Source organism: Oryza glaberrima, chromosome 7 (genome assembly GCF_000147395.1).
Source record: "Oryza glaberrima chromosome 7, OglaRS2, whole genome shotgun sequence".
NCBI lineage: Eukaryota > Viridiplantae > Streptophyta > Magnoliopsida > Poales > Poaceae > Oryza > Oryza glaberrima.
In genome coordinates this window covers 25,153,894-25,173,815 of record NC_068332.1, presented here as the reverse complement: position 1 = coordinate 25,173,815, position 19,922 = coordinate 25,153,894, and the positions used below count along the sequence as shown (strand labels likewise).

Here is a 19,922-nt window from a genome sequence, read left to right as displayed (position 1 = left end):
CTGTAACTACAAGTTGCGTTTAAAAAACACAAATCTTGATACAATATCCTATGGAAGAAAAACCGAAAGATAAAAGCCTAAAAATCTGTCACAAGTGAAATTGCAAAACCGTTTGTGAAATCTGTTTAGGATTTTTGCCCTTGTGCAGTTTCTATAAAGGAGGTGCATAAACCCAAAGCGAAACGTGGACATGTATGCACCATTGGATCATATACGAGCGAACCAGATTGATGAGGGAAGCCGCTCCGCTGTTTTGGACTTTTTGGTCAACGGCCCATCAAAGCAAGCCCAAATATCTAAGTAAAGCCCAGCCCAATCATCTGTGAAGGCACAGACAAATGGCCCAAATAACTAAGACGCTCTAACGAGCCAAAAATCTCAGCCCAACTCGGTTCGCTTCCCTTTCTCGTCAGAAGGCTCACTCCGTCTCCCCCTCCGGCCGCCGCAAGGAGAAGCAGCAGCAGCGATGCAGGCCGCCGCCGGGCGCGCGCGCCGCCTCCTCACGTCGCCGGCGGCCTCCGGTATCCTCTCCGCGCCGCGCCCCGGGTGCGCGGCGCTCGCCGGGAGCGGCGCCCTTCTTCCCCGTCTCGATGGTGTCCCGTCCTCGCCGTCGCCGTCACCGGCCCCTCCGCTCCTGGCTAGGAGCTTCTCCGCCACGTCCTCGTCTCGCCTACCCCGTGAGTTCTCTCGGACGTTGATCCGCGCGTTTCGCTATCTGCTTGTGGTCTCGATGCGCTGCTTCCTTCCCGGTTTGTCTGGCTCGGCATTTCGTCGAACGGGTGGTGGGCGCGCGGGGGAGTGGCGTTCGAGTTGTATGGTTGATGGTTCCAAAGTGGCGTTTGAGCTCTATGTCTCGAGGGTTGGTTCGTGTTGTTAATCCTGTTCCTGCTCTAAGATCAAGTGTTTAAGGTGTGGGATTAGGGGATCTGTAGGGCTTACGCGAGGGTTTAAGGATTTTGGCATTGGAGATATTCGCTAGTACACTATTATCTAGAAAATGCAGTGAATTCCTGTGACTTAGTGGGGTAATATTTCACACAAGGCTGGGGACTACGAGCCCCATAATCAAATAGCAGGTGCTTGGGATGTTAAAAAAAAAAACTAGGAGAGCAGAGCTTCCCCCATTTCCATTAATATTGGCTGGGAGAAAGGCCGGGTTAGTTTAGAATTCTACCGACAACAAAAAGAGTTTTCAAGCTTTCCCAGCACAACTACATTTCATGAGACTAAGGGAGCACAAAAGTCATCTCATGCCAAAGGCTGCGGCACACTACAATTTAGACAACTACAAGACCATCTATTTTGCCAAGCATCAGGACAAGTGAGGTGCTTGGGATGTTGTGACTGCGCATGTTTGTTCAGCTGTAGGCTTCATACTTGACAAGTTCCATACTTTTGTAATTAAGTGTATTTGTCGAAGCTGATACTTACACTGCAGTTCTCATATGGTGAATTGCTTTGCTTCATTCTTACACTGGTTTATGTTTGTCTTGTCAGTTGATCATAGTTAATCCAGTGCACTCTTCAAATTTCCCTGCACTGATTATTCAGACTTTTGTGCATTGAACATTGAGGTCATAGTGCTATCTGTATTACTGGATTCCAGTATCTAGTACAATAAATTGAAAAAAAGGGGGGCAGCTTGAATGTAGCTAATCGGAAGTACAGCTGAATTGATTATAACAGAACAAACTCTGTTTTTTCAAAAATTTCTCCCTTGTTTACTGTACAAGTTTGTTCGACTGTGTGTGTTTGCTGCTTCCAGCTGACTTAAGTGACCCTTAACTGTTGCAACAATGCAACTCTTGTATTCAGTAGTTTGTTCCATTATCCATTGAAGTACTTTGAATGAATTAAACTTTGCTAATGATGTATATCTTGCATAAATTAGGTAACTTGCTATCGCCAAGTATATCTTCTCAATGGCGGAATGAGAAATCGGTGTGCTATCACATGGCTGCAACTCACTACTCAACAGAAGCAAGTGACATTGATCAACCTACAGGTTATTCAGAATTCTATGTTCTGCACTGGCCGCCATTTTTATTTCCTATTCACCCACTAGTTCTCTCCCCTGTGGTACCCTTGTGTCATGGGCTTTGGGCCAGGCGTCCTAGGCTCATTGGATAGGATTAGGGTTTGTTAGGATTAGATTAAGGAGTCCTCCATCTATATAAGGAGAGATACTATCCCAGGTCAGCTAGGCATTAGATCAAGATTTATCTTAGTACCCATCGGCCTGCCTTCTCAGTGCGACGGAGAGCATCGCCGTTTAGGTTCAGGACCGTTCCTTGTTATTTCATCTACTATAATCCAATCTATCCCATTCATCCCGGTTCTTCTCCACAAATCCTTGCTCGTGACAACTTGGTATATAAGAGCTTCGGTTCCGTGCCCATGGATACCGAGATCGCTGCGGTCCCCAACATCAGCGAAGGTCTTGCCGAGATCTCGAGGAAGATGATGGATTTGGCGGCGCAACTCCAGGCTCTGGCGGCTCAATCAGCCGAGCAGGCCATGCCTCTTGGAGCCGCCGAGCGATCCGACCGGCGGGCCATGACGTTCCTGCGCCCACGGCAGCAAGACTTCAAGCGCCGTTTGCGGAGCAGGATGCGTCACCTGCAGCAGCCAAAGGTGGCAGCCTCTCTGGGTCGTCCACCAGTAGCCCTTCTGCCCACATTGATGGCCACACGACTTGGCGGCATGGAGGCATCCATGGTATTGTGGCGGCGCAGTTTTCAGAAGCAGCAAGAATGGCGGAGCTGTTTCCGTCGCTACTTTCAACAGCGGCGGCGGAGAAAACGACGATTTCTGTTACCGTGGTGGCACGGCGTGAAGCAGGCGCATCGCGCTCTTTTTGGGGCGGCGCTGATTACGATAGAGGGAGATGGGGTTTCTGTTTTCCCTCAGCTGCGCAAATTAAATGGGCCAGATTGGTGGGCTGGGCTTCAATCAGCAGCAGATCCATGTTGGCTTAGTTATGTTTACCACACGGGACAGTCAAGTTGGGCTTTCAGATTTGGATTTTTGCGTTTTGGTGTGGACCTAATTTTCCGAATGGGGTCCTCCTGTCCATGTCCTAAGGAGGCAACATAGGCCAGATTGTTTTGTTTGAGTCTAGCAGGGTCTGCTGTGCTGCAGCTCGAGGACGAGCTGCTCAAAAAGGAGGGAGTAATGTCATGGGCTTTGGGCCAGGCGTCCTAGGCTCATTGGATAGGATTATGGTTTGTTAGGATTAGATTAAGGAGTCCTCCATCTATATAAGGAGAGATACTATCCCAGGTCAGCTAGGCATTAGATCAAGATTTATCTTAGTGCCCATCGGCCTGCCTTCTCAGTGCGACGGAGAGCGTCGCGCCGTTTAGGTTCAGGACCGTTCCTTGTTATTTCATCTACTATAATCCAATCTATCCCCATTCATCCCGGTTCTTCTCCACAAATCCTTGCCCGTGACACTTGTTAACTTATTCAATTTAAATGCTTAGTTGCTGTGATCATTATCAGTGCATTTACTATTGTGCTGGTAATCTTCATAACGGCTAGTTGTTTGATATCATGTTCCCATTTTCTTATGCCATGGATGTCCATAGAGGCTGTAGTGGAGCTGTATCAGAAAATGTTGAAATCTGTTGAAGCCGAGACCATGCCTCCGAATGCCTGGTTGTGGTCAATGATAAGTAGCTGTTCCAATAAGGAGGACATCAAACTACTTATTCAGATTTTGCAGAAGCTAAGAGTATTTGTAAGTGGATTTTCCTCATAAATTAAGACTTCAGAGTGTTTTTCGCCTTCTATCCTTGCTCATTGTTCTTGGCTTTTCTGTATCCCTTGTGTGTTGTTTGGAAAGCCGGCTTAGAGCACTGCATGTTAGATTGCATTACTGTCAGAACATATACACATTCATTGATAGCATTGATGAATGTGCAGTGCGAATATTTAATTTCCAGTTTTTTCATTTATTTCTATGAAGCTGGGATGCTTGGACAGCTGAGTTAGCATAGAGTTTCCACTATATGGTTAATATATTGGTTGAAATTTTAACTGAATAATTTGAAAGGCCATAATATTTTGGATTGCTACAGGAAGATTCTAATTGTTTTTGTAAAGAACCAGTTTTGGTCCCTGACTTTATCCCCTTTATAGTTAGCACTTAGTAACACTATTAATACATGACTGATGTTCGTTTACATGAGATAGGCGATGGTAGTTCTTTATATTTCTCTGTTACATTTGTTCTGTCACTAGAAGTGATCTTTAAACTAAATCGATTTATTGATACAGAGACTATCAAATCTTCGCATCGACGCAAACTTCAACGATCATCTTTGCATGAAAGTTGCAGAGGCTTGTGCTCGTGTTGGTGCCCTTGACTATGGTATGATCTTATTTAAAGGTCTAAATGATCAATTTTAAAGGATTATATAATGCTAATATAGTTAGGCATGTGTGGCACTTCCAATTATGTGGACATGTTAGCTTTCTCTATTGTCCAGAAGTTGTGTGTCTAATATACGTGAGGTGGTGAACTTTATTTTTTTCATTTCAGTTTGGAAATTCTCCATTTTAACCTCAAAACATGAGGCTAATGGAGCTCAGAATCCTATTTCCCACCATTAATTCTTTTTGTGGTATAAATCCAGGTTTGAAGGTTTTATGGAAGCATAATGTTTATGGAATTACGCCTACCATTGGTTCTGCTCATTATCTACTGGTATTCAATGATATAGAAACTTTTCTTATCACCCTAAATGTCGTTTGGTACTGATTTTTTTCCCTTCTCCAGAAACATGCTAAAGAGAAAAATGACACTAAACTAATGGGAAGTATAATGCAAGTCCTTCAGAGAAATTCGATGCCATTGCAACCAGGCACTGCTGATATAGTCTTCAGGTATGTTTTCATCTGTTTTTAGATTCTATTTACCAAAGTGCACTCATTTCTTTTTGGTGTTTTTATTTTGTAGACACTAAGTTATAATTTTAGTTTTTATGATGCCATGTATTTGTCTGTATTGTGCAGCATCTGCTATAATGCTGATAGATGGGATTTACTCTCAAAATATGCGAGAAGATTCGTGAAGTCTGGAGTCAAGCTGCATGGTGCTTCATTTGACATTTGGATGGACTTTGCTGCCAAAGTTGGTAAGTACTTCCATTCTTCTTATGTTTTTTTATCTTTGGTACAGTGTTAAAACTTACAACAAACCCCAGCATGTTTAATTGCTGTTCTGGTCCTTACCCAAGTTACAACTTACAAGAAGTTGCTATTAGTTGTGGATGGACTAAACATGTTTCATTTCTCATTCAACTGGTATGGCACACAACTGTGGTAGTCACCTTCTTGATTACAGCCATTAGGAGCAGTGATATTGCAGAAAAAAATGTTTGTTTGCGGAACATTTATTTTCAGTTGTTTGATACTCAAATCTCTATTGCCCTTTTGTATTTCAAACCCTTCAACTTTGATAAGATATTATTTGGTATTGTACTATCTAATAAACATTTTCTTCTGCAGGAGACTCCCAATCTATATGGAACATCAATAGCCTGAGAGGCAAGTCAGTCAAACGCTATAATCTTGCAACAGGTTTTGCATGTGTAAAGGTAATTATTCTTATAATAAGATGTAGCTTCAATTTCTCACATCTATGGTATTTTTAAGCATGCCAAATTAAGAACTACTACCTCCGTTTCAGGTTATAAGACTTTCTAGCATTGCCCACATTCATATAGATGTTAATGAATCTAGGCACACATATATGTCTAGATTCATTAACATATATATGAATGTGGGCAATGCTAGAAAGTCTTATAATATGAAACGGAGGAAGTAGTAGTGTTCAGAATAAATAGTACTACAGTAGCATATTTGTTATCGACTATTGTCCATGATTCATTACTTTAAGTTTTGCCCCTTCTTAGCATAACTATGCCAGTGCTTTCACTAAATTGTTTATGCTGCCCACCTTCAGGTTTTTAATGTCAGACACTATGAATTGTCTTGTGCAGGGGTTTCTGCTTGAGCGCAAACCAGAAAGCGCCGCTGCCATGATTAAATTACTTCACAAGGTTGGTTTCTCCATGCTAATTGCTATTAGACCTGTATTCCCAAAATAGAGATTGTTCCATACCATCATCATACTCTGGTTTCTCTCCGGGTAATGCTGTCTCTTTCTTACTCTTAATACTGTACTGCATCTTTGTTGGTATTTTCAACCTTCTCTATATCACATTATTATCGTTGGTGTTTGAAAGTGAATATATTCTTCATGAAATATAGCGAAGCTAGATACCAAAAGTTGGGTAGTTGATGTTTACGTAAGCTATCTTGACAAGACGCGCTTTCCTGATGAAAGTTTGTGATTGAATGTAGCATTCACCTGATGAGAAGAAACAATTGGTGACGGATGAGCTCCAGAAGCTTGTTGCTGAATGGCCAGCAGAGGTGATAAAAAGGCAGAAGAAAGATGATAGGAAGGTGAGATTAAATGACCTGTTTTCTTTCCTGGCAATTCGGGAACGGATTATTTTCTCCCTGCAACACTAGGTGGCCAGCCTATTTCATGCTGGGACATTAAGCTCTCACCTCTAGTATGAAAAATCAGAAGCATGCTTTAGAATACCTAATTGTCCATAACGGCTGGTGTGACTGGAGTTTCGGTGATTATTGGTATGTGGTAAATTTTAGAAGAAATAAAGAGCTGTCAACTAGGCAAAGCCACTTATTTTTGCCGAAGTACTTTTGCTGCTTTCTATAACAGTGTATCTGTTGGTTTCACATTACTATCATCTAATAACGACATCCATGTCTTTATCAGGCGCTGGAGGAAGCTTTGATTACAGATATCCCTCAAATGATCAGTTCCATGTCAAAGCTGCGCCTTGATATTTCTGTGAATTTGGAGAAGCTTACCTCTCAACCTGAAACAGCATGAGAAGTAACACAGGTGCCCAGATGGCCTAGCAGCTGAAATTACATGACTACAGGCAGGCGGACAATATCACAGTCCAGCCATTTGTATTCGACTACATTCTATTTGATGGGTAGCACACTAGCACTAGCCTGCCCGACAATAACATGTATACAACACATTCCGTTGTTTACCTTGCCATGTGCTTTTCCATGACAGTTTTGTAGAAAACCTTGGTGAAAATTGCACGCATGAAATTCAGGTATGCATTCTCGGACATTTTGAACCATCAAGTGTCACCATTTCTTTTACTTTACTGGGAGCACATTGAGCCTTCAAAATTGTCTCCGTATGTCCTATGGTGACTGTTGAGTCAATATACATTACATGAGGTGTTTTACAATGCTTACTGATAGTAGAACGAAACTAAACCGTTTATTTTTTTTCCCTAATTTAATGGACTAATACTTACTCCTACCTATACTACCACGTTAACTTGATAGTAGTAATATTTTTTTTCTACATAACATCAGTCCGGTGCTCTGCTGCAGAGCAGACGGCGCCGGCGACGCCCGGACCAGAGGCGGAAGGACTCGCCGCCGGTGGTAAGTTCGCCGGCTTCAATAGGCTTCCCTGAAGGCCATGGCAATGCATAGCAAAGTAGCTTGAGATTGCAGGTTCACAAGACGTATTAACCCCACAACTGATCAACCTTTATTGGCGGGAAAGGAAGGCTGATCGCTTAATTAGCCGCTTCAGTTGCACAGTAACTGAGGAACCGAAAGTGGGTGCAGTGCAAAACTGCAAATAGTAGCTGTGGAATTTGCAAACTGAAAGGGCACATGCATGCATGGCCCAAGCCCAACTAGCTTTTAAGGCCCTGTTTGTGGAGCTTCTAGCTGCTGCAGCTTCTCCGAGAATCAGAAGCTCCCCCAAACAGTTCAGCTTTTGGTATAAATTCTGAGAAGCTGTAGTTGTAGAATCCAGAAAATGAACTAGAAGCTAGAAGCTAGGAAACCTAGCTTTTCCAGATTCTTAGAAGCTGGCTACCAACCAGCTGCTTCTCAGAATCTTAAGCTCCCCCACGCGTTGTGAAATTTGTTTTTCACCCTTAGATATTCTTTGGCTTCTAGGTTGTAATTGGGTGTAACATTTGCGATTCTATTTGATCATGGACAGCTTTGCGGGCTTCAAATTCAGCGTGTAAAATGAGATGGAATTAATAGTTTTCTCCATGCATGTTAGTGATTGATCCATAGACTTTACAACTTCCTAAGATCTGCTCAACTCAATCAGGGAAAGTGTTAAATCTTAATTACCAAAAAAACACTACCGAATTCTCTTTCTTGCAACACTCGAGTTCATCATGATTTGATGAATGCGAAAAATTTTCTTCAGAATGCAGACTGGGAATTTCAGGATGAGAAGAATCAGAGGCTTTGTTTTTGTTGTGATCTTGGTGATGATATCATCACTGTGCTCTGCAACAAATGCTCTCTCATGGAGCATGTTCTCTTCGTCATCCAAGAAGCCATCAATGGCGGCGCCGCCGCCGCCGCCGCTAGACGGCGGCGTTCCGGTGGCCGACTTCTCCATCGACGGCGGCGGCGACGCGAGAGGTGATAAGCTGATGGAGAACGCGCGGCGCAGGATCGCCGCCGGCAATGGGCGCCCGGCCGGCACCACCTGCTGGAGCGAGGCGTACCGGAGCCTGTTCGCGAGCTGCGGCGACATCATGGCCGACAAGGAGCTGCAGGCGAGGCTCGCGTGGCGCCTCAGCGGCTGCTTCCAGGAGGACTCCGGCCGGCCGCCGCTGCCGCCGTGCGACGCCGCGGCGGCCCACGGCCACGGCCACGCCGACATGGTGCACTGCCGCGAGCGCCTCTCCGACTCCGAGTCCAAGGTCTTCCTCGCCTTCTTCCTCGAGACGAACACCCTCTGCCACCAACTGCAGTAAGCTCGCTCGCTCGTCGTCGTCGTCTTCTCCGACTCCGGCCAACTTCATCTCTCTTGTCATCTCCAATGGCTTGCAGGGCCGAGGCGTTCAAGCGGAGCACGGAGAGGCTCGTGAACGACCTGACAAGGTCGGCGAGGTCGGCGCGCGAGAAGCTGGAGGCGATCGAGGAGAGGTCGGAGAAGATCATGCGGGAGTCCGACCATCTCCGGCGATCGCTGTCGTCGATCATGTCGCAGACGGAGCACCTCGCCACGGCGTCCGAGGACGTCCGGGCCCGGATCGGCGACGTTCTTGATCGGTCGGCGGCGATCTTCGAGCGGTCGAAGGAGATCGCCGCCGCGCAGGCCGAGCTGCGGGGAGGGCAGGCGGCGATGAGGGAGGAGCTCGCCGCCGGGATGGCGCAGGTGGAGGCGTCGTACAGGAGCATCGGCGAGGAGATGGGGAGGCTGAGACACAAGGCCATGGGCATCGAGAGGGAGGTCAGGGCCGTCGGCGACGCCATGGCGGCGAGGATGGTGGACTTGCAGAGCGCCGCCGACGACATCGGCGCCGCCGCCGGGAGATCGCTGGAGAATCAGATGCTGTTGTTGGATGGACAGGCAAAAGCGATGGAAGGGCTCAATCATCTCTACAGTTTTCAGGCACAAGCTCTTCAGGAGAGCAGGTGATAATAATTACAGCACAAACTTGCATTCTTTTGTCTGAAAATGACAGTCCAATTGTCCAAAGTAAATTTTGAATTTCAAAGTTTGATTTTTAAGAATAGTTTAGGTAGATTTCTTTTTATTGATCTTCTTGAACTATTTTGAGAGGAGAGCTTGACAACCTCTGAAACTGATTCTAAAATCAAAATTTAAATTTAAAATAAGCCTCAGCTTTTTTGTGATAGCTATTTGAGGGTACAAATGAATGAATTAACTCCTATTAAGTTGAAAAGTTTTTGTACAAAAGTATTTCAAGAAAGTTTTATATAGATTTTTTTTTACAAAACACGTTGGTTAGTAGATTGGGAAGCGTGCAAATGAAAATCCAAAATCCAGAAAAAGAATAGGGCCTATGATATGAAGATGAACAAGTAATGGATGATCTAGACACCGGCAAAATTGCAGGGAAACCATTCAGAAGCTGGCGCAATTCGGGCAGCAACAGCAGGAGGAGCTTCTGTCTCGGCAAGAACAGATCCGGCACGCTCACGATGACCTGATGAAAAATTCAGAATCTATACTGGAAGCTCAGGTTTTCTTTTATCATCAATCTCACAAACTTTTTTCATGGCGTTTCTTACGCAAGCTTTGATTTGCTTATTGTGTATGCAGGAAGAGTTCAGAGCTAAGCAGGCGAGCATCTTCGCGGCGCTGGACAAGCTCTACGTCCTCCACAACGCTGTTCTTGTGGAGTCCCGTTTCATCAAGGCCTTCTTCTTCTACTGCTGCATCACATTCCTCGTCTACTTGCTCACCAGCGCCAAGCAGACCTTCACCATTAGAGGCCACCTCTACTTCGGTCAGATTCTTCAGACTTCAACACAAACACTGCCAACATTCAGAAAGGCAGAAACTTTTCTGAATTTTTTTTTCTGAACATGTTCATCTGTTTCATGTTAGGCTTTTGCATCACGCTAAACTGAGAACATTCAGAAAGATAGAAACACTTTTTTTCTGAACATGTTCATCTGTTGCTTGCTAGGACTCTGCATCATGCTACACTGAGAGCATTCAGAAAGACTGAAACGTTGCTGATTTTTTTTTTCTGAACATCTTCATCTGTTTCTTGTTAGGACCCTGCGTCACGCTGCACTGAGAACATTCAGAAAGACAGAAGCGTTGCTGACTTCTTTTATTCTGATGAACATGTTCGTCTGTTTCTTGCTAGGACTCTGCATCACGCTCGTGCTGGAGACCGTCGTCATCAAGCTCGGAGCCGACGACTTCAGTAAGCAGTTCTTGATCATGTCCAAAGTGCTGTTAATCAGATCGGTGTTCCTCGCCGCCGCAGCAGCTCAGATCTTGCACTCAATTTTCACATACAAGTAGGGTTCTCTCTCTCTCTCTCACTGTAGATTATCATCAAACAGTAAATCTTTATCATACAGGTAGCAGCAGAAGAACATTATGGCGATGAATCTGATTGGATCTTTCTTTCTTTTGCTGTAGGGATTACGAAGTACTGAACCATCAATTGCTGCAGACATTGATGGAGAAAGTCCGGGCGATTGAAGGCAATGGCAGTGGCGGTGAGCACCTGTACACATTCAGACAAGGCAATTAATAGCCATAGTTAAGCCATTGTGCCAGTACAGTTGTGACAAAGTCCAAAACCTATCAACTTGTGTCCAATGTCCTTAGCTATCAACTACCATTTAACCCGACGTCTCAGTACAGAATTTGACCAAATTCTCTCTCTACCCAGGAGACCAGATGAATCCATGGAGTACTGGGAGTGATTGCAGCAGCATTGGTGACTGCTCATGGTTCTTCGACGAGCAGCTGCAGGACGAAGTGGACAGCGAAATCGACCCAGATTTCGCGTTGCCGAGAGAAATCTGCGGAAATGGCAGCATTTTGCCGGAAGAATTCGGCGAAAATTCAGTCACCACGTCCATCTCGAGGAGGTACAACCTCCGGCCACGCATCAGGCCGCGGTGAACAGCACACAAGCAGTGAGAGCATATAAAAGCAGTTCTGTCAGACATTGTGCTCAAGAAATGAATTATAGTGAAACCTTTTTTTTAGTATATTTTTCTTTTCCAGCTTCTCTGAAGATAACCACATCAGATGAAATGGTATTGGATTGGTTGTACATAAGCTATATTTGAAAGTAAGAGAGTTTGCAGTGACATGCTAAGTAGATCTGAAAGTTCCATTACTGAATCATAAATCTAACATGACATATAGCTGCTTGCCTGCTTGTAAGAATGGAAAAGAGAACCTAATGTACAGAATTTTGACTAATTGAGCTCCCTCTCCGGCCTATACACTGCTGTTCGAAAAAAGAATCCTTACATGGAATGAATTCATGGATCTAAGAGAAAAAAATTCATCGTTGCTTGCCTTGATTTGCAATTAAATTGTCTCACTTTGCAAGAACCGCTGCCAGTATTTTTTTTCCTTTTTAGTATTGAAGACTTCTTATGCACTTGACATCATATAATAGATCATCGAGCACGGGCGGTAGCCGGTTGTTTTGAAGAGCGGCCAGACTTGTGTTTTCGCTTCTGGTTGCCTGAAGAAGGATCGGCCAATGGTCCAGACCAAGTAGGCACAGAGCCTTTCTCGTAGGGGAACACAGTGCTGAATGAAGATGGATCTGGCGGCTCAAATGCAGGTTCCATATGATTTGAACAACCCAAAGGATATCCAAGTGCGCCATCCTGATGTGGCGGAGGGAACTTTTCACTCTTGCTCTTCGCATTTGCATGTGTTATTAGTCTTCTTTTCTGCAAGTTGTACGATCGAGTGAGCTGTGAGCTTAACATTGTTCTAGGAGTATGTTTCTGATTGTGGCGGATCATGCAAATGAACAAATGAGCAACTGAAATCAGCCAAAAAAAAGCACATACATCAATATTTGCTTGAAGCTCAGCATTTGCTTCCGGTGCTGGAACAGCCCTAGGTCTTTCCCTTGTCCTTGTCTTCCTAGCTCCTTCCCCATTAGCTCTACCACCAGCAGCTCTTAAACTGTTGATCATCAAATGATAAGCGAATGAGCATTTTATAGGGTGCAAAAGCTCATTCACATCAGCCAATAAACTGGCTGAAGGTCAAGAAGTCAGGTTTATGAAATAAAGATATTTTACAATTAGGGGAATATTTGAAGAGAGAAATATTGAAAATGCAACGGAAAGGGGAACAACTTGTTGCTTGACTCATGATGATGTCCAAGAAATATAGTACTCAACAAGTTCCCAGAAATCCAGGAATCTTGGCACAACAACCAAGACTTTTGTCTTTTGGTACAAATCACTATATGGCCTTGCAGTGCACTGAAGTTACTTTTCAGTCAACAAATACATTTTCTTCTTTATAGTCCACTATGCTGAATGCAATTTTGTCACGTTATGCTTGATTGAATTCCTGTCATCAAAGTGAGCAGTAATGTCCTCTGTTCCATTGCTCACCTATGCATACCGGAGAAGATGACAATATACCTATTTCAACTAGATTTCAAGACTCTAGTCCTAATTCAACCTGATGATCTGGTCCTTTTATTGCAAGATCATTTACCTGTCTATGTTGTATCAGTTTGCATGCTACATGCTCTTTTAAATCAACAAAATCGCTTGAACTTAGATGAAATTACAGAGAACTCAGAAAGACGATGCAAAAGCAAATATTCTGAAACAACACAACTTTCTAAAGGAATGGAAAGGCAGGGTAGTAGGGAGACAAACCGTCTGGCTTCTTCGTCTCTTCGTTTTGCATCCATCTCTTTGCTTGGGGGGTATTGGGGTAAACTTGATGGATCACATGCATGCGGTTCCGTTTTAAAGAACTGTGTTTATGGTGAAAAACATGTTATTATTAAAGCATTTACATCAAAGAGATTGCTACCAAGAATAGCTAAAATTGGATTCTGTTCATACATATGCAAAGATAACGTCAAAATCCCATGGTGATCTCTAAATTAAATTTGAGTTATGAGCTTATGACCCTATTTGAACCTTAAAGATGAAATTCTGAACATTGTTGTGGTTGCCAATGAAGTCTTAAACTCTTAATTTTTCTAGCATCACAACGGCCTTAATGGCAAACTATACGAAAGACAATGCAGTTTATTATTCTTGATACTGCTCAGTTCCATCTCACTATCCCAGGCACTAAAGACAATTGAACTAGTGTTACTTGCAGAAAGATTGAACAGTACCTACCAAACAAAGAAGCCAGAGAGATGCCATGAAATATTTTAGGTATAATTTGAATTCATAAGTTCAGAACCTCAATTTTCTCATTTCAATAAAATAGGAACAGAATGGCAAAAACTAGGACAACTTACTTCACTTTCTAACGCAGAAGTCGCTGTTAAACGATCAGCTGGGTCGATTGCAAGTAGTGTTTCAATAAGTCGCAGTGCTGATTGTGGGAAATCTTTGAATGTATCAGCTATTCGCCTTTTGTAAGGTTGTTGGGGCTTGAATATAGTTGCATGAGGCAACTTTGATTTTTTCCAATATTCTTCTGTGGGGGAACCACACAACTTAAAAATTTTATGCAGCTGTTCCACCTAAAAGGATAAAAAAAACATAATTAAAACAACAGAATATCATGAGAAGGAAAATGTTAATATACGTTTTGACTAAAAGTACATAACATTAAACACAGTTGCGCTATAGGACAGGCTTTATGTCCTGACGAGCAAGGTAAGGGTTCAAGTCATTGAGAACTGAAACAACAGAAGTGGCAGCTGGTAAGTGGAAACAAGATTTGACTTGAAGGCAGGTGAGAAGGCTTTTCTTTTCAGATGAGATGTCAGTGTATCACTTGATATGTAGATGTTTCTGAATTACATAATTACATAAATCAAGAAAACAGCTATATGAACAAGAACACAAGATAGAAGGTCGATTGGATGGAATAGTCTCAACTCTCAACTATCTGCTGCACTGAGCAGCAATAAGGGGTAACAAACATTTTATGTTTGTACCATACTTCAGTGTGCCAAATAGACAATTCAGATAAATGATAAGCTCAATGACCAAAAGAAAACATTTTGAAAATAATTCCTATTTGAAAAGTACTACAGAAGATGGCATTTGAACAGTATCCATTGCCATTCCTAGTTTAATAGTGAAACTTTGGTTGGTGCTGAACTGAATTTTTGAAAGATATGTGCTACAAGGTGTCTAAAGCATAACTATACAACAATAACAGAGCATTATGTAGCTAACCTCGGTCCGCCCAGGCATGATAGGTTTCCCTGCGAGCAATTCAGCAAGGATACATCCCGCGCTCCACAAGTCCACGCCTACGCCATAATCTGTCGCGCCCAACAGCAACTCTGGTGGCCGGTACCAGAGCGTCACCACCCTACTCGTCATCGGCTGCTTATGGTTCGGGTCGAAGAACGACGCGAGACCAAAGTCCCCGATCTTCAGCACGCCATTGTTGTCCAAAAGCAGGTTCGACCCCTTGATGTCGCGGTGCAGCACCCCCCGGTCGTGGCAGTGCTCCAATCCCGACAACAGCTGGTGCACATAGCACTTGACCTGCGCCCACAAACACCTCTCGAAGTCTCAATCAGCCTCAATTGACACCACATTTCGCATAATTCGGCCGGAAATGGGATCTTGACCGACCTGGGGCAGGGTGAACTTGATCTCGGGGCTGGCGGCGAGGCCGGCGAGGTCGTGGACCATGTAGTCGAAGACGAGGTAGAGGCTGCAGGACATGCGGGAGGTGACGAGGCCGTCGAGCTTGATGACATTGGGGTGGTCGAGGCGGCGGAGGATGAGGATCTCCCTGGCCATGAAGCGCACGCTCTCGGGCTCCAGGTTGTCGAAGCGCACCTTCTTTAGCGCCACGATCTTGCCGCTCACCGAGTCCCGCGCCTTGTACACGTTGCTGTACGTGCCTTGCCCGATCTAGAATGGCGAGACGAGAGTCAGAGCCGAAGATGAGCGAGCTCCCGCGGCGGTGGATCGCGGGGAGATTTTTTGAGGGGAGGGGAGGAGGCGCACCTTGTCGATCTTCTCGAAGGAGTCGGCGCGGCGAGGGGTCCAGCCGTCGATGGCGTCGCCGGCGACGGCGGAGAGCCAGGCGGGCCAGCCCGCGGCCACCTGCTCGCCGCGCGCCTTGTTCGCGAAGCTCCCCCCAATGCGCACCTCGGCGTGCGCGTGCGCGTGCGCCGACCTCGACGACCGCGAGCGCCGCTCCCTCTTCACCGGCGGCCCCGCCGCGGCGACGGCGACGGCCGGCTGCTCGCCCTTCTCGCCCGCAGCAGCCTCCGCCTCCGCAGAAGCATCCACCCCCTGCTTCTGCGCCTCCGCAGGCGGAGGCGGGTGGTCGCGGCGACGTGAGGCGTTGACGGCAGCGGGGCTGGAGGTGGAGGGGCGGCCGTGCACGCAACCCATGGCGTCACCTGCGGCGGGTCGTCAGCATGAGGTCTGGGCGGGGCGGGGCGGCGCGGCGGCGGAGGGAGGGAGGAGGGCGCGGCGCGATCCGGAGGCGGCGGCGCGGGCGGAGGGGAGATGGAGGTGGAGGTGGAGGTGGGGGTGGGGGTAAGTAGTAAAGTTTGCGCCTTTGGCGAGTGAAGGGGACGGAACGCGGGGGGGGGGGGGGGGGGGGGGGGGGGGGGGGGGGGGGGGGGGTGGGTGGGGGGGGGAACGGAACGGTTTTGACTCCGACGGGTCTGCGGCTACCTGTACATGAGGTACAGCCTCTCAGGCTCACAAACAATATCAGTATGTCCTTTGCTTTTGTTCTTTCTCTTTTATCTTCTTATATCTGTTTTATCTTTAATTTTCCTTCACATTATACGGAAGACGCGCATGTGTCTGGTCATGGACAATACGGATATATGTGTGACGCTCACAAATACGACTCTTAAAACACTCGAAAAAAGACAGATACCCACTCATGTCCTTAGGTGCCGGGCTTTTTTATCTGTTTTATTTTTTTTCAATTATACGGAGGACGCACTGTGTCTTACTAGTACATTCACATTTCATATGCACAACACAAACACCACATGTAACACACTCATGAATGCATCCCTTAACACACTCGGGATACCATGCATGTCAGCTACTTCACTGCAGATTATCTTCTTCATGCTCTAAGAACTTATTTTCTAAAAAAAAAAAAGACTTCATTTTGCTCTGTTGCTTAGATCCCTTACTCTAATGGTTCATTATAAAGTGTGTTTGGGCTGCAAATTTTAGTGGCACATGAAATGAAATAAGCTATCATTATATGATTAATTAAATATTAATTATTACCAGTTTGAGAAATAAATTTATTTGACTTTTCTTAAATAGATTTCTATATAAAAACTTTTACATTAAACGCATCATTTAGCCGTTTGATTAGTGTGCTTAAAAAGAACGAGAATATATCTATTTGGAATAACAGTGTAGAACACAACCTAAGTTTATTGGTTAAATTTATTTTATAAAAATGTTCAATTTATATTGACAACCATGATAATCTTGTTAATATTTTGTTTTAATGGACTTGAAATCTAAATTAAAACTATATTTGCATGTGTACTATTCTTTTTTTTATCTTACACGTGTACTATTCTACTGCTTCATCATCGGTGCTTCTCGTATCTCCCTTTTTCTTTTCTCATGCTCTATTTTTTTTCAAAGATTGTAGAGTACATGTCTTGCTAATCGAATGACGTGTGTGAGTTTGCTCTTTTTTCCCTCTAAAATTAAATAGGGAATATGACACATGTTTGTGTCTTGTGTGTACGTGGGCGTAGGTATGAACATACCTAATTCATCTGTACCTCTGAGAGTTTTCATGGATGATGAATGATGGACCTTTTGGTGATGAAATTGAAAATACATGTGGACTGAAGATGGTGGCATTTAATCAGGTGAAGGACGGTGATATATGATGCCATGCACTAGAGAGTGACATCTATTGCTAGCAAAGATATCGAGAAGATTTCACAGTATAATAAATACTAATATGTTGCTTTCACGGCATCAAGAAGTTTTCTGCCAATAAAACATAAATGTAAATTTTCAATGCAGTTTATAAAATATTTTATTAGTAAAACTTTTATATTCATATTATTCGCCGTTTAAAAGCCAACATATGCCAATAAAAAAAATCAACACTAAGATTAAATTTTGGTTGGATAAACCAAATGAGAAGCAAGAGCATTGAGGGCAGGTTTTATTTACTCATTTATTTTGTGTTTGTAGGGGCTATTGGGGTGGTCTTTCTTCTCCTTCTTTTTTCCCTCGGTATCTGAGTATAAATACTCACAAATTCACAATACAGTAAAGATGGAAGTTGGGGGACAGAGAAGGGCCCCTGGAATTATAGGTTGCAGATACTTTGGGGTTTTGTCTCATGGAGATGGATGCCATGCCAGGGTGTGCCTAATCTTTGGGGTTATGTGATCTCATTAGGAAGGGAACACAAAACAAGGACTTAATTAGGATGATGCTTTCAGGGTGGTTAGACAAATCTCTTCCTTCTTATAAGTTCTTAATCCTACCTGTTCATAGAGCAAATGCTGTAGCCAGTTCAACAAAAAGGGCATCATCAATTCATCTCTTTTCTTTACAATGCAACTTGGAATACACATCTTTTTATATTATGTACTACTGTATTTCATTTTTCAAATACTTTTGTGTCACCATGATTGGAAGATTGATTAATGGCAGGGCTCGAGAACAAAAGGCATGTAGCAGCACAAAAATCCAACTTGACACGCAAGATCGAGTGTTTTCAGCTATTGTCCGAAATATGTTAGTATTTTTCTAAGACAAGCAATCAAAACAAGTGCATAAAATTGACTTGACAACAAAAATGCTGTCAATGGCTTGTACCCATCAGTAGCAAAGGGTTCAAGGAGAAGACGACGAGGAGGAGAACATGCAAGGACCATGCGTTGGTTTCTCTTGTGCCAAAACCAAAAAGATATAGTACTAGCATTCATCTCTGAAACTCTGAACATGTGTGTGAATCCCAAAGAGGAGAAGAGGAGAAAAAAGATGTGAATCCCAAAGAGGAGAAGAGGAGAAAAAAGAAGAGAGAATGGGGTTGGTTGCCTTAGAAGAGACGAACATGTCTGCATTTGTAATTAAGCAGCTTCTTGCTCTGATGTAGCGTTGGGCATTGGAGTACGGAGCCACCCCTTAACGACGGGGGACAGCCACAACTTCACTCTGCATCTTCTTCTTCTACCTGTCTGTAGTTCTGTACTCATGCTATTACGGTATTACCTCCTCTGTAAAAAAGATATTCAGTTACAGACACTCATCGTTTGCTCCACAGCTGATAATCTATAAAAAAGGAATAATGAAGCATCTCTTAAAAAATAAAGCAACTAAAAATAATTTGTAAATTAAATTATATATATTCTCAGCGATTTAAAATATGATATTGAAAAATAAAGTACGTTAAAAAAACCTAAAAATTGAGTTGTAAAATTCAAATTTTGGTTACGTCTCACCAGCCAGCAAGCAAACAGTATATACTACTCCATAATCCATATTCGCACATTTTGTACTAGTAAGCAGTAAGGCGATTCAGGTGAATGAGAAGTTTATTTTACTCCGATGATGCTGCATGATGATTCCATTGTTTCATCCTGGTCTGGAGCAAGTGAGCATGATGATTCAGCATTATCATGAGCAGTATTAAATATTGTCCTGACACGTATGAATGATGGATCTGCTCGTCTCTTTCCCTGTCACTCTTATGGCGTGTTTAGTTCATGATAAAATTGAAAGTATGATTGAAATTGAAACGATGTGACGAAAAAGTTAAAAGTTTATATGTGTAGAAATTTTTTGATGTGATAAAAAAATTGAAAGTTTGAAGAAAAAGTTAATAACTAAACCAGGCCGAAGCCTGAGTGAGTTGAGCTCTCTGGGTATATCCTGTGGCACCTTGCTGACAAAGTGCCATGGAGTGGACTGAACTGAACCTGCATCAATGCATCATGGAGTAAACTGACATTTTGAGCCACATAGCCATGCACTGTTTATCATATACATTTCCACAACAATAATACAGTAAAATAAAAGATCTATGGCAAATTTTGCTACAGGACATCGCAATTGTGTGGTTTTAGTTCAGGGACACCGCGAAAGTGAAGTTTTGCGGGAAGACATCCCATAATTGTGGATATTTGCCGATGGACACCGCGTCGTCTAAAGGATACTTGCCGTGCTGACGTGGCGGACGGGAGGCCGTTTTTTGACGTGGTCGGACGCAAATACCCTTGCACCACGTCAGAAAAAAAGGCCCTCCCGTCAGGCCACTCCCCCACCGCCGCCAGCTACCTCTCTCCCCTCTCCTCCGCCGCACCAAGCCGTCGCCACACTCGGCCGCTGCCGCCGTGCGTGGCCACATCTTCCGTGCGAGCACCACC

The 19,922-nt window shown here is 44.1% G+C and overlaps 3 protein-coding genes across 3 annotated transcripts; 2 read left to right on the top strand and 1 right to left on the bottom strand.

Annotated features, from left to right (window-relative positions):
• Window positions 1-404: 404 nt before the first annotated feature.
• LOC127778917 (uncharacterized) lies at window positions 405-7,199 on the top strand. The gene is made up of 11 exons (XM_052305566.1): window positions 405-677; window positions 1,892-2,005; window positions 3,591-3,742; window positions 4,282-4,375; window positions 4,641-4,711; window positions 4,784-4,890; window positions 5,020-5,141; window positions 5,515-5,603; window positions 6,009-6,068; window positions 6,373-6,477; window positions 6,818-7,199. The coding sequence occupies exons 1-11, from the start codon at window positions 467-469 to the stop codon at window positions 6,932-6,934; spliced, it is 1,242 nt and encodes a 413-aa protein (XP_052161526.1). The 5' UTR covers window positions 405-466; the 3' UTR covers window positions 6,935-7,199.
• A 1,089-nt stretch (window positions 7,200-8,288) lies between these two features.
• On the top strand, window positions 8,289-11,574 carry LOC127778918 (protein GAMETE EXPRESSED 1-like). The gene is made up of 7 exons (XM_052305567.1): window positions 8,289-8,863; window positions 8,944-9,531; window positions 9,977-10,103; window positions 10,184-10,370; window positions 10,740-10,896; window positions 11,021-11,100; window positions 11,277-11,574. Exons 1-7 carry the CDS (start codon window positions 8,289-8,291, stop codon window positions 11,510-11,512), a joined length of 1,950 nt encoding a protein of 649 aa, XP_052161527.1. The 3' UTR covers window positions 11,513-11,574.
• Window positions 11,575-11,700: 126 nt separating this feature from the next.
• LOC127778916 (probable serine/threonine-protein kinase At1g54610) lies at window positions 11,701-16,061 on the bottom strand. Its single transcript, XM_052305564.1, has 7 exons — window positions 15,541-16,061; window positions 15,160-15,444; window positions 14,752-15,069; window positions 13,860-14,087; window positions 13,258-13,358; window positions 12,427-12,544; window positions 11,701-12,303 (listed from the first exon to the last, which is right to left on the bottom strand). Exons 1-7 carry the CDS (start codon window positions 15,931-15,933, stop codon window positions 12,022-12,024), a joined length of 1,725 nt encoding a protein of 574 aa, XP_052161524.1. The 5' UTR covers window positions 15,934-16,061; the 3' UTR covers window positions 11,701-12,021.
• Between the last annotated feature and the right edge of the window lie 3,861 nt (window positions 16,062-19,922).

What these genes read in the sequence shown, in the direction of transcription:
- LOC127778916 (XM_052305564.1), bottom strand. Translation starts at nt 15,933, where the DNA reads ATGGGTTGCGTGCACGGCCGCCCCTCCACCTCCAGCCCCGCTGCCGTC. An exon ending in CCTTCGAGAAGATCGACAAG is followed by an intron (nt 15,445 to 15,540) that starts GTGCGCCTCCTC and finishes TCGCCATTCTAG; the next exon opens with ATCGGGCAAGGCACGTACAG. An exon ending in TCATGCCTGGGCGGACCGAG is followed by an intron (nt 14,088 to 14,751) that starts GTTAGCTACATA and finishes TTATCCTTTTAG; the next exon opens with GTGGAACAGCTGCATAAAAT.
- LOC127778917 (XM_052305566.1), top strand. Translation starts at nt 467, where the DNA reads ATGCAGGCCGCCGCCGGGCGCGCGCGCCGCCTCCTCACGTCGCCGGCG. An exon ending in GGACTTTGCTGCCAAAGTTG is followed by an intron (nt 5,142 to 5,514) that starts GTAAGTACTTCC and finishes TTTCTTCTGCAG; the next exon opens with GAGACTCCCAATCTATATGG. An exon ending in CAGGTTTTGCATGTGTAAAG is followed by an intron (nt 5,604 to 6,008) that starts GTAATTATTCTT and finishes TGTCTTGTGCAG; the next exon opens with GGGTTTCTGCTTGAGCGCAA.
- LOC127778918 (XM_052305567.1), top strand. Translation starts at nt 8,289, where the DNA reads ATGCGAAAAATTTTCTTCAGAATGCAGACTGGGAATTTCAGGATGAGA. An exon ending in TAGAGGCCACCTCTACTTCG is followed by an intron (nt 10,371 to 10,739) that starts GTCAGATTCTTC and finishes GTTTCTTGCTAG; the next exon opens with GACTCTGCATCACGCTCGTG. An exon ending in CACTCAATTTTCACATACAA is followed by an intron (nt 10,897 to 11,020) that starts GTAGGGTTCTCT and finishes CTTTTGCTGTAG; the next exon opens with GGATTACGAAGTACTGAACC.